At 39.8% G+C, this 14,323-nt stretch overlaps 1 protein-coding gene across 2 annotated transcripts in view; it reads left to right on the top strand.

The window, feature by feature from the left end:
* The window catches only part of arhgef39 (Rho guanine nucleotide exchange factor (GEF) 39), a 65,384-nt gene that overhangs the window by 20,220 nt on the left and 30,841 nt on the right, over nucleotides 1–14,323 (top strand). For both annotated transcript variants that reach the window (XM_020608169.1, XM_020608168.1), the window contains exons 4-5: nucleotides 5,260–5,380; nucleotides 8,624–8,742. In XM_020608169.1, coding sequence (XP_020463825.1) covers nucleotides 5,260–5,380; nucleotides 8,624–8,742 — 240 coding nt within the window. The remainder of the gene's footprint in view (nucleotides 1–5,259; nucleotides 5,381–8,623; nucleotides 8,743–14,323) is intronic.

The raw sequence follows: 14,323 nt of genomic DNA, 5'->3' as shown, positions 1-14,323 counted from the left end.
TCCTTGGTTTTCAGCTTTGCACAGTTCTCTGATAGAAGTGATGGTGTGCACAAAGTGTTTGTTTGGTGAGGTAAATAAGAAAAGGATATGTGAATATACTGTTTTGCCATGCCATTCATTATGCTTTGGACTGATGGATGAAGATCAGGGTGCTGCAGCAGAAGATGCAACCCAGTTATCCCAAACAGCAAACATGACAAACAGGAATTGGCAACTTGAAAGAAATATCAGTGGATTCAGTAAGGATCATATGATCAGCAATGGATTTGAAATGGGGTATAATTAAAAATAATAATGATAGGTGTAGTCTGAGAGATGCACTACCCATTAAAGGTTTGGACACTTTCCCATTGAACTGAATAGGAAAGTAATGTCCAAAATTTTGACTGGTAATGTAGATGCAGGGCTACAGACTTAACAGTTCATACTGGTGGTACCACCTCTGTTTTACAACGTAATGCAAAATAATCTGTGCTTTTCATAAATTATTTTAAATACCTTACCATCCAAAGACTTTATTTATAATGAAATTAGTAGTTCTCTATAGCCTAGTAGTCAACATGATGATGATTAGGCTATTATATTTAAAATGAAGTATAAACTGATGAATTGCACGCATACTTGCTGTTTGCATATGTGATTTATTTGTAGCCCAATTTTATCTTCTGAAGAAGAATATCTGCTCTTTGGTGATGTCTGTGTGGGACTTCATGCACAGTTCAGCTCTCTGTCACCTGGCTAGTGCCAGCTCATTTTTGGGCTGAAGTCACTAGTAGCCTACTACTTAAAGAAGGACTGATATTGGGTTTCAGCCACTACTAACTTCAAACTGGGACTTCTCTAGATGTGAGTGGAGAGTCTGTGTGATTTATAAGTTCGATCTGTTCAATCCACACTGACTCCGACCTCCGTGCAGCATCTCTCGTCATAACAGCTGTCTGTCAGTACGGTCTCCACCAGGCTGACTGACAGCAGAAATGTAGTGGTCAAAAATGGTTTTCATGTAAAAAAAAAAAAAAAAAGCTCAAAGTGTAATAATGTGGTCCAGGGATGACGGTGTGTCTTGGAGTCGTGGATTGACACATTTGATAGATTGGAAGTCTCTGGCTCGATGGGCAAGTGACAGACCTGCAGATAAACGTTGCGATAACGGTATCGTTGAGATTGTGACATCTGTCCACTATTTTTACACTGAGAACATTGTTTGTGCATGAGCTGTGTACTTTGCAGTTGCACCCAGTGCGACCTTAGAAAAAATCAGCCAGACCTTAAATAAATTTGGTTGCAAAATGTGATTGATCAACTCTCAGTCTGGAGCCCAGAGATGAGATATGGAGTGACAAGAGTCACTGTGTGTCAACACATCATGAATCACACTGTACAGTTTATTACCAGATTTCTTATCAGTGAGTAGTAGTTATATTTATTTTTTTTATTATTTGGAAATTTAATGTGAGCAGGTGCTCACACAGCAGCAAGACATTTAGTATTCCTCTGTTCAAGCCTTCGTCAAATAGACACCTCTGCCAATTGTTTGTTTGAAGTAGTATCCATTGTGCTTATTGCAACTGCTCAGAGTTGATGTGGATTAATGAGACACACGCTAATGTTATTGCCATAATGCTGCTGATGGCTAAACAACTTAATTGCTATGAAAAAAGTATAACAAATTTAACTTATAATTTCATATTTATCATAATAGCCTCTGGCAGTGAGAGGAGAAAAATCTGGAAGCACACTTTTCCCACCCTTTGTCCTTGTTAGAACTCTCTTGCTGCTCCTGCATGTCTTGATTATGAACAGAGACTACCTTGGAGCGCAACTTCATTAAAATCTATTTAAATCAACTTCATCGGCAAAGTGCTCTTTCTTACAGCATGTACGAGCAGAAGTCTCTGGGAGCATCATTAGAGAGAGTGTGTGCATGCATGTGTGGTACTTCCTCTAAGTTTGGATAACAAGCCCCTTCACACGTGTCACCGCCCCCAATCAATTGCACCCCTGTTACTGTAAAGCTTGACAAGGTTAATGTCTGCTTTGCCTCTGCCTTGATCAAGTCGTTTCCCCTGAATTCAGCAGGTGTATTCTCACTACAAAGTGATCCGGGGTGCTCTGAAGGTAGACCCACCATCTGGGTCCTAGTAAATACTGTATGTCATCGACAGGGAAAGACCTTCAATTGACACTATGTACTAAACCTTCTGTTAATAGGGAAGTGATCCTCTGAACTTTACTCACACTCTGCAGGTTTTCCAAAGATGTGTGCCTTTCCTGAAAATGATGCTTCAGATCTGATTTCACTTTATTTGAGCCCCTTTCTCACACTGATGCAGAGCAGCCCTTTCAGGGCTTTGAAATGCAAAGGGCTGTGATGCCCAAAAATTGATATACATATTGAAATAGTTTCTTTTCCCATATCTATCTTGGAGTTAAAGATGATGTTGTGACTTAGTAATGATGATTGGTGACAGTGACTTGATGAATTGTAGCTTGGGTATGTTAAGGCCGAATGTTATAAAAATGGCAATATTATAAACATTTCCAGTTTTGAATGTTTATTTCAGGAGTCTAGAAAATATTTACATACATTTAAATGTTTATCAAACATATTTTTCTCATACTGTCTATTTTGGCAGCATCAGTTTTCACGCCTGTTTAAAACTTAACTTAATAGAGTTTAACTGCACTTCTACTGAGTATTGCCTTAGTAATTACTTGAGAACTAAAATAACAGCAGGTTTCTTCCAAAATTGGAAAGAAATTAACACCAGCAACCAAGATTAGGTTCTCTCACACTATTCTGAGGTAAATACCACAATTTATTTCATAATGTTAGATTAATATTTAGGCAAAAAACTCCAAACTGTCAACAGGAATTCTGTTTTATATTCCTTTTTTTCAGGAACATTAGTGAGAAATGACTGCAGAGTGCAGTGAGGGAGGTAGAGAGTTTGTTGTGAGGAGATTGTGCTGTTATATGTAATTTGCTAATCCGCAAGCACAGCATGTATCGTCAATACTTACTGTAACTATTGGTATGCAGGTTGAAAGAAGGATTTGTAACATATCATAAAAACCAAAAGGCTTTTCTGTACCCAGTCTGGATCATATCCTTCATTAGGGTGAAGGTTTTCTTATACTGAAGTTGTGTCAGTTGATGCTGGACCTCCATATCCATATTATTAACAAATCTTTACTCTCTTTTGTGTGCAGTAGTGTACCAACTGACTATAGAAAATATGGACGTCATGACAGCTCCCGGAAGTGAAGCTACCTCGATGCCCCTGCTGGCTGGTTGCAGTATAGGTCATAAATCCCACCTCCTCCATGTTAGCAGATGGGACATGAGCCGAAATTTGTATAGTGGAGGGAAGTAGTGACGCCATGTCCATAAAATCTAATAGCTGGTGAAATGATGACAAAGAGATCCTATTGTGATGTGCCATGAGAAGGGTACATAGGGTAACTTTGGTTTCACAAACATTGGCGGGGTAAAAACACAGGTCTAGTCACATTGCGTTAATCAGTTCACACAAGCAAAGCTTCTCACAGCCAAACAGTGTAACGGAGTGCAGCTATGATGTTTGACAATGTGGGACACACCCAGCTTTTTACTTCCAGGGATACAAACATCACCTTTTTATGTATATTTTGCTTGCTAACTGCCTTTAAAACATGAAGAGTGAGCATATGTACACAGGACCACCATACACGAGCTTCACTCTGTGTTCACAGTCAAATTGATGTGTGAGCAAACATCACATCAGAGAAATTATTTAGGTGAAAGACTGGTGCAAAGCTGGTCAAAGCTCAGTATGGAAATCATTCAGTGAGCAACGTTGCATTTCTAGCTGCTGATTGTTGCTGTTGCAGTTAAAATTTTACTCCTATCATGTCAATAAATAGTAGCATACTAGTAGCTACATTACATATTTATGCAGGAAGCCTAAAATTAACCACCAGAGGTGTTATTCTCCCACAGCACTAGTGTTACTTCTAAGCTCTGTTTCAGGATTGTACTGTACAAATGTGAACCCGGGATTAGACATAATGTTGCTGTGTGGTTAATATCAATAGCTGCAAGCTGATGAAGCAGCCATTGGCTGTGAGAGAAACTGCTTTTATTCCTTCTGCCACAACAACAGAAACACTCTTCCAGACACTTTAGTAGTTGGCATTACAGTCCCTGCAGCCTCTACTTTGTTGGCATGCACTGATGCTGGCTCAGTTGATCAACTTTCACAATGTCAGTGTTGTAAAAGTGTTCAGAACAAACTGAAACCTTGAATTTGTTTTTATAATAAGCAGTTTAGCATACATTCACCAAAGGTTTTGTAATTTTGGCTGTTTAATGTAGACGGCCAACAGTATAAGTCAGAGAAAATGAAAAACCAAATTTAAGAGGAAAAAATAACAGCATTTTTTCAGACTAGTGGTGACATAGTAGTGTCATTTTTTTTTTTTTTTTTGGACTGCGGTTATGGTCTTACTGGTTTCAAACAAGATACATTTTTACCAAGCATACACAGAAATGCACATTGTTTCTACATGAATACAGTCCGATTAAAATAATGCACTTGCTTATTGTGTACTTCCAGGATAAGCAACTTTACTCAATATTCAAATATAAATATGTATGGCAGCATCATGTATATTGGAAACAGAATCATCATTTTGTAAATTATAATAATCACAAACTGAGTTTAGAACCATTATGTTTCATAACAGAATTAATATAGCTGAGAGTCTCTAGCTCTACTGGGTCTCTAGCTTTCCAGACTGTGACCTCTCAAATTAGACTTAAAATTATAACTTGGCTTGTTTTTTTTGTTTTGTTTTTTTTTTAGCTTTTTAACAGCAAAAGACAAAAGATATATTCACTACTTCTCATATTTTACAGTTTTAAAATCCTAGTTTCTTTGATGAAAGGTTTGCACTGAGTGAAGATAGTGGCATCCATGAAGCTTATTAACCAGACAATAGCAGTGAGTTTATTTTTTGTTGTTTGGCCAGCTCACTGCATTAACATTAACTCTGGCTGAGTTGCCAGTTGCCATTATAGCAGGCCTAAAGCTTTCATCTCCTACAACTTAAGACAAACCCTTTTATGTAAGCTTATAATTAAAATGTCAGCTCTTTAGACTTGAAAATTGCACTCTTTCAAATTGTGATTTTTAATTTAAAATTATAAGTTGTTCAGTCCTAGCATGATGTTTTTATATTTAATTATATCTAAATGTTGTTTCATTTTTTTTCCAGATCTCTGCTGGTTCATTTGGAGAATGGCTACTTTGGCCAAGGCTTTGATGAGTTTTGTCCACATCTGCAACACTACAACGTGTATGTGGACAACATCTATAATGCCAGCAAAGCACTTGGGGTAAGAACACAGTATTTCCACATGACCATCACACCTTAGTGTCAGGCTCTCATCACACTTGTGAGCATTTCACAAGCTGGTTATTACATTAGATTTGATTATATTAGATTTTAGTAACTCTGTAGAGAAACAGGTCAATGTATTCCTCAGCTATTGGACATTAACAGATGCGTATGTGGTTACTGGAATCTTTGTTGCTGACACAGTCAGTTCCACCTGTGTTAGTGATCAGAGTATTGCTATGGTAACACTTCAATATATGTACTGTATGACACAGCAGAACTTGACAGCTTGATGAATAGGTTAAAGAGCCCACTGCATGCTTATCCTTTTTTTGACTTATCTGCAATGTTATAACTTCTTAGATGTGACCTAAAGCTAAAATTAGGTGTACGTATGTTCTAATACTTCTATGCAGATGCAACATGGATCATACAAATCTTGCATACTCTGGCTCATGAGACTTTTTTCTAACAAAATTAAGTATTACGTGATAGTTTAAGGATTTTCTTGAATGGTCATAATCTCCAGGCGGTTGCGTGTTCATGTGAGCTTGCCTGACTTCCACCGGTGACACTGTAAAAGCAAAATTTTTTGACTGCATGCACTTTTCTGGATATGTTTTACCTCCTGCGGTTGCATGTGACCAGAGGATGTGTCGAAAAATACTGGGGCTGAGGTTACTGCATGACCAGGTATGTTCCTGTACAGGGACTCATTGTTTTACCTGACCGGGTCTAACCTACAAGCAGCCGGTTGATCAGCTGATCAACACTGGATTCCCTCAGGGCACAGTACCTGTTTGTTTTGACAGCTTGAGTCTAGTGTGTCTGTGATTGCATGCGATGTGATGTGGGTTAACGAGTGGATTAAGGATCCATGATGTTATCGTCAGTGCTATGCTACCTGTGGAATTAATTTCTGCTGCTTTGGGACCGTATGTGGTTGTGCGGGGGAAGACGCAGCGACCACCGGTTAGATTTACCAACCTTGGAGCTACTTGAAAGGGAGTGAAGTTTCCACTATTTCGTGGGTAGGTTTAAAGGGTAAGTTTAAAAGAAAATCCTCTCATCCTATCCTCTCATTTTTAGGAAGAGGCTCTCTGGTTTTATCATTCTGCAATAATTACAGACTATTTGGAGTTATGAGGGGTGCAAAGCTAATCTAGAGATATCCAAGATTAAACATTAAATGGCCATGGCCACTTTAAGTGTTTGTAATTTGAGCTCTAGATGAATAATGATTGTATCACACTACACAATTTGTGGATTTCTGGAAGTTACATGTTGGCACTGTTGTGAACAACATATGGGGGGAGTGACTGTGGTCCTGTTATCACAGTGAGCTACAGTTCCTTGCAAAAGTATTCATACCCCTTGAACTTTTCCACATTTTGTCATGTTATAACCAAACTTAAATGTATTTTATTGGGATGTTATGTGATAGGCCAACACAAAGTATCGCATAATTGTGAAGCAGAAGGAAAATGATACGTGGTGTTCTAGATTTTTTACAAATAAAAATCTGAAAAGTGCGGTGTGCATATGTATTCAGCTAAGCCATATGGATATGTCTTAGCTGTGTGGTAATAAAGAGGGGCTTGCCTGAGCACAGAAAAGACCATTTTGTTGTACAGCATCTTCTTCAACCCAGCTGATGTTACATTGGTCAGAAGTGGGATCTGCAGAGGTGATGACATCACTCTGGGAGATCAAACTGGAAGGAGTGACGCTTCAAACCAGAGCAGATGTCCTGGTAGCCTCATCAAGATTGCCTTCCATCCCGCTCTCAGCAAGAGCCTGCCATAATGAGACGGCTGAAGGAGCCTCCTCCAGCCTGCAAGGCAGGACAGAGGAGCCATACCGAAGCGCCAGCACTACAGCTTTGACCAGACCACAGCATGGAGCCAGGTGAGCCAGTGAGGGCTTGTACAAGAGGAGCGCCTGCGTGGTCAATGTGCTGAGGCTGGGACACTGCCACATGACAGGCAGCAGCCCCACAAGCTGTTCCCCTTCCAGCAGAGGTGGGGGATCCCGTGCAGCCTGTAGGGGGCTGACCCAGCGCTTGCATGCTCCCTGGCAGCAGGACCATGTGGGAGCACTGATGGATGAGGGTCCTCGCCAGATGTGGGACCGGGATGCTTGCAGCTCACTAGAAAATTTTGTTCCTGGTGTGCTGTTGTGGGTGTATAGCCCTGGACGGAAGAAGTGTTTGTCTCCACAGTCAGCGAACCAGTGAAGTGGAACCTGTACTGTATTGAAAAGACTACTGAACGTGGTGTACAGGGTGCTACTGAGTAAGTGGAACCGCGTGGTGCTTCACAGGGAGAGAGACACATGGTTGGTCACAGCCCTATATACGCCACCTTGGCTTCCCCAGAGGGGGGGGACAGTCGGACAACAGGGGCCAACCATGAGCTCCAGATCCCTCTCCACCAGCCTCAGGAGCCATTAGAGTGCTCTCAGCACCAGCACAGGCTCCCCCAGCGCTTAAGGGACTTTGTTATGACTATGGTTATTGACGACAGTTGACCAGTGAGGTAGGGGTTGTGTAGTGTTGTTTTTGTATTTTTGTGGCCCAAGGTTTCAGAAGAATTCTGGTTGGGAACAAGAAAATATTCTCTTAAAGAGCCCATGGCATTCTCATTTCCAGCCATTTAATGTTGAATTTTTGGGAACCTCTAGATTAGCCTTGCACCCATCATAACTCCAAATAGTCTGTAATTATTTCAGAATGATAAAACCAGAGAGCTTCTTCCTAAAAATGAGAGGACAAGTCCTGAATGCACCCACCTCTTGCTGCCGGTGTTGTATCAACATTGGATGGCACAACCACCTGCAACAGCATTAAATAATTTGATTTTCTCCTCCATAGATACTGTAGGTAAACAACGTTATATATATTTAAGGTGTCACCGGTGGATATCAGGCAGGCTCACATGAATGCGCAACCGCCTGGAGGAAATCCTTAAAATATCACGTAAGACTTAATTTAGTTAGAAAAAAAGTTTTGCAAGCGAGAGTTTGTGAGACTTGTATAAACCGAGTTGCTAGAAGTATTAGAACATACGTACACCTAATTTTTTGAGCTTTAGGTCACATCTAAGATGATAAGGAGGGTGATTAATTAATTTTTATTTTCCTGCTATATAATCCTAAAATACTGAACAGCCCAGGATAACCCTTATTGCACCTTTGCAAAACTGTCTTCTAAATATTCTAAATGTCTTGACTGCTGTCTTAGATCCAACTAAAGAAAAACAAGGCATTCAGACGTTTTAAGAGACTACAGGAAACCCGACCAGAGTTCAACAACCATACGCTTGAGGATTTACTTCAACTTCCCATTCAGCGGATCAATCAGTAAGTTTTCCTTTTTCCTACTCTATAAATGAAAAGGCCAGATGTTACTTTTCTTCTTCTCAGATGACAGACTTAGTGTTACTGTAACGCCACAAGTTGGGTCAGTATGAGATAAAAGGGACATGCTCATTTTGAGGTTCATATTTTTTATTTCTGAGGCCTACTAGAAAATGTTTACATGCTTACATTCTTAAAGTACATTTTCCTCATTTTGTGCATCTTTTTAGCGGCTCTCTTCACCCTCTGTCTAAAATGGTCTATCTATGCTCCTGTCTCTGTAAGGTCTCTTTTCCAAAAAGCCCAGTAGTGGTCACCCCCCACAGGCCTGAGCAGGAACCCCCTTCCAAACTCCAAACCTCTTATTGGTCATGATCAACTCTGAAGCAGCTGTCTACTGCGTTTAGCTGTACTGTTGCAATGAAAATCACCACAATAATCGCTATTGAGCCAAATATAAAACACATATTCAAGTCAAATCTGAAATCAAGAAGAAATTCAAGACTCAAAGTGTTTATTGTGCAAAGTGAGGAAACGTGTTTCCCTGTACAATGAAATTCTTACTTTGCTTTCCACAATGAATACCAAACATTGCAAGGTGAAATATAAGGTAGATAAATAGTACACAAAGTCTAAAGGTGTTTAAAAACAGCAAGTGGAGACAGATTATGCTACATCAGAGCTGGATCTGGAATAGGGGGGAGTGAGTGTGTAGTTATGCGTGTGCAAACTTGGAATGTAAACAGTACAGGTGGAATTGCATGAAGTAAGTCCTGATTATAAACTCCTTCAGCTGTTTAGGAGTCTAATGGCAGTTGGAAATAAAGAGTTTTTCAGTCTTCACACTTTTGAACCTCCGGCCTGAGGGAAGGGGTGTGAACAGCCCATGCTGGGGGTGGGTGGGGTCCGTGAGGATGGAGGCAGCTTTTCCTCTGACTTTGTGGCAGTAGATGCTCTGCAGAGAGGGCAGTGTAGTCTTGGTGATCTTCTCCGCAGTCTTTACCACTCTCTGCAGGCGCTTGCGGTCCACAGCAGTAGTGCTGCCATACCAGACAGTGATGCAAATTAATGCTGGAAACTAAGATCACAGGTTTTTGTGACATTTTCCTCAGGTAGATACTGCTGTTATTTTGATTTGACATGCTGTTAGATTAGTATTCATGCACAAGCTTTCTAAACTGTTAGTATAAACTTGTGTTTGTGTCAGCGTCGAGCCCTGCATACAATGGCGTCATATGCATGCATCAAGCGTGAGTAGAGGAAAGGTGCTCATTCATGGTGCCATCTGTAAATGTCACCTTTTGCACTCATGCAGCCCTATATCATCACACTCCCATGCTTCGTTTGGACTTTGCATTCACTATGGCAGTCCTGGCAAGTTTCACGCTAAACATGCTGGACCCCGAGCAAATTTGTCAATACAGTTTTCAATACCATGGGGAAAAGTGGGCACACAACTGTATGACTTTTTGTGGCTAATAGCAAAGAATCGCAGAATGACTATAGTCGACAGTACCAAAATTTTGTACTTTTTTTTTTTTGCATGAATGTAAACAATATTCTCCTTGAGGTAATACACATGTTCAAGAGCCTCCTGGATTGTCACACATACATGTCTCCTTTCTGCACAAAAACAGTAGGCTTCTGAGTTGTCAGACTGTATTTTTTATCATACAGCTTATGCACCAGATAAATAATTATATTTACATACCAGTAGAATGTTCCCAGCCAATGGATTTTTTTTCTGCCAGAATATCTGATTTTCTACCACAATGTCAGGTTTTTTGACTGTAGCATTATTTACAGTTTTATTATGGTTATGTGTAGACGTTCACAGCTCTTGGTTAAGAGAGAATTTTCTGTAGGAAAATACAGTGGATCATTCATTCAACAAAATGGATTGCATCGGACTATAATTCAATAGTCAAAATATGTTTCCTATAAAATGTATCTGTGTTTGTAGTGTTGTTGTACAGACAGGAATGTAATTTTTATGAGAGAGGTTTGACTGCTTTGTCCTCATAAACTGAAATGAAAATCTACAAACTATTAAACTAACATCACACTCCACACACAATATTTATCATGATCTAGAGCAAACCCTGATCACAGGGCTTTTTCTTTACTTCAGTTTCTAAGAAGGCATACATTATATTATGGGCTAGGATTTATGAATGCACAAGGTGTTGTACCTGTGAGTGAGCTGAGCACTACCTACAGACAATATAATTGTAACTCATGCCGTCCTGCACAACAAATGAAGAACGACGATAGTAAAAGTGGCCAATTGTCATTACAGAGTGTGACACATTGAATGCCTCCGTGGATTAACGAATCCCTATTATAATGTGAAAATTTTGCCTGTGTATATGGTGTGGTTATGAGGCTAGCAATGGGGATAATCATTTTGGAATAATATGAGAATGCTCCCATGTACTGTATAATAGGATGTTTTTCTCATTTTCCCATGCATGGTATTGCATGAATGCAGCATGACTTCAACAAAAACGTACTATAAAGTAGGCTCCAGGTCAATAAAAATGTCCTAGAAATATTTCCTTTACAAGAGTCGGTGGCTTGTTTGCTCTGATGTAACCAACAAGGAAAATAAGATCACCCTCCTTCTCACATATGAGTATGCTGACCACTGTTGTATTTGACTGTGACACATAATCAGTTGGATCCATTCTCACTAACTCACCCCTCTTGTCACTCTGCCTTTTTTTCTGCACTTTCAATCATCATCAGTGATTCATCTGTCATTCTCAGTGAAACTCAGTAAGCCTGAGGGATGTGCCCCATTGTATGATGATTTTAAGTGGCATGGCTAGATAATCATCCTTGACTGGTGCCTTACTGTGCTCTTGCTTTGTGGCTGGGAATAGCAGGAAATCACTTATCACCATTCAAGGATGATGGATGGCGAGCAGGCCCTGGAGTGTGGATACTTATGTTGTTGCTGGGGGAGGAATAAAATCATTTTCCTTATTAAGTGGCATTCAACAGAACTGGCTGGAGCAGTCGTTGGCATCCTCCCAGCTGAGCTCGTCATTATGACAGTGATGGGCTCTCGAGTTGATTGTTGCAGTGAATAGCAGACTTCTCTGCCTGTACCGAGCTTGAGTTTGTGTTGATAATAGAGGTGCAGTCCTTAAACAAATGGTAGCAATTGGAGGCCTTGGGATATAGTGTATCTGTTATAAGCTGAACACCATTTAGTATAACAGGAAAATGTCCCAGTGGTAGACTCACTGCAGAGAGTGAGCATGCTCTATATAAAGGCCGTACAACTACAGAGGTCTTAGGGTCAATGTCATACTTGCTTACTATTGAGAAGTGTGTAGCTGTGTGCTGTTCTAACCATCCTTGATGTTGTTTTTCATTTGTCAAGGTGGGATTTCAAATTGACTCAGGTAGTTCCATCATCTCCCACAGTGAAACACAATAAGTTTCTCCAACACAGGGTCAGTGTTTTGATTAATTTCTTTTGAAAGGATTCTGAAAAATGGAGGCTTTCTTAAGTGGCTTCTTTTTGTGGGATGCAGGTACCTGGCTGTATATGAATCAAAAATTTGTGTTTCATTGTCTGTCAAATGACCCAGTAGTTCATTGCCAGGTTTGAAGTGAGGCTTGTAATGAAACAAATGTGAATCATTAGTTAGTTCTTTTGACCTTCAATGTAGACGCCACACTTCTTGGCTACAAAAAATTTGAAATTTGTGATTAGTGAATGAGTATTTCAAAATGAATTGATAAATACAAACCTATTGGTTCTTATTTTTAGGGCTCTGTTTGTGTTGTCCAGGTTGCCACTGTGGACCGATGGGTTAATTATTATGGAGTGGAGCCAGTTTTCACTGTTCAGAAGTACTCAACACATTTTTCATACATTTCAAGCTTTACCCATAAGGTGCTTTAATGTATTTGATCACTTGTAAACAGACAACATCAGACTTTGCAGGTGTGAAGGAAACAGGTCTTGCTATTGTCACAGCTTGCACCAGCAGTGTCAAGGCAGCTAAGATGGCCTGTTGAATATCTGTCTAAGCTCTATAGTGTCTAAGCTGGGAGAAAAACAGAGTGGCCCGCCAGGAAAATTCTCAAACCTACCGACAGCTAAGCTGCACCTGCCAGGTCAGGTTAGCAAAAAGAGAGTACAGTAGTTTAGGAATATTTTTTTCCAGTAATGCAGGACACAGCAGAGTGGGACGTAAACCTTTACTAACCAAGTGAACTGAAACTAACTGTAATGGAATCATAATGTGTATGGGTGATGAAAAAACGACTTATTTCCCTTTGCTGCACCAGCATTCTCAGCTCTGGTGCAGAGTGCTGTAAATTTGGCTTAACCACTTTTGAACCAGTATGAACAGAACAAATGTAGCAGAGCAATACATTGTAAACAACACGTTACGCATGATCAGCCATGAGTTTAATGCAACAGTTTCAAAATATTGTAATTATAGATGTATGTTAATATTTGAAACTTAACAGTATCTTAGTATTTAGCAGATTTGAATACAGTAGAGCAACAACAATTAGTTAATCAATTAGTCAATCAACAGAAAATTTTAAGGGTCAGCTCTGGATCAGCTTTATTCTGGCCAATATTGATCCTGTGAAATATGCCTGGATCTGTGCTGGTACCTATACTTAGTATTGGATCGGGAAATTTCTAATAATAGTTAGTTGCCGACTTAAAATACACTAACTCTGCCGATGTTATCTTACGGCATTATTGGGTAATAGTCTTCAAAACTCAGTCCAGCAAGTGCTAAGTGCTTCTTGGATAACCACCAATGTGTTGTTGACACATTACATACTAGTGGTTGACCGATGTGGATTTTTCAATGGCCAATGCCGAAAATTTATTTTCTTTTTCATTTTTCTTTTTGAGAGCAGAGCGGCCAATGGCCAATATATAATACTGATAACATGCCCCCCACCCCCCAAACTTATTTATCGGTCGACCACTATTACATAAAATACAAACATGGTCACACTACACAGTTGTCATTTTCCAGTACATTTCATTCCACCCATGCCACCAAATGGACCAGTTACCGGGTTGCACAGTCTTGATAGCATCACTAACAGTCTCTCTCAGTGGCACCATTATGTCTCTTAAACAAGACCAGACTGCACAAATACAGGGACAGACACAGTGGAAATCGATATCAGTTGTCAATGCAGTTCAAGGTCACATCGTCCTAGTAGAAATAAAAAAGCTTACTGAGGAAGCTGATGCTGTTCATAAATTGCATAACAATTGCTTAATGTCAACACAGAGGGATTGCTTAGGTTGAAATGTGCAGTTTATAGTTTTACATTTTATATTTTTATAAATAGAATTGATGTCTACTTAGTTTGTTTTCATTTAATTTTTACACAGTGAAATAATAGAGGTAGGTGGAGGTACACCGATCATTAGTAAAAGTGACTGCCAGGGCAGAACCTATGGATGTAAATGTTGGGGTCTGGTCTGAGTAAGGTCTGAGCTACATTTCCAGGGGCCAAATAAAAGCAACTTATTTTAGCTAACAAATTAAACAGTTCCACTGCTGCAAGACTGCAGGGTTGAACT

This window comes from Monopterus albus, unplaced genomic scaffold (genome assembly GCF_001952655.1).
Source record: "Monopterus albus unplaced genomic scaffold, M_albus_1.0 scaffold92.1, whole genome shotgun sequence".
Lineage (NCBI taxonomy): Eukaryota > Metazoa > Chordata > Actinopteri > Synbranchiformes > Synbranchidae > Monopterus > Monopterus albus.
This window is presented reverse-complemented; position numbering and strand designations above follow the sequence as displayed.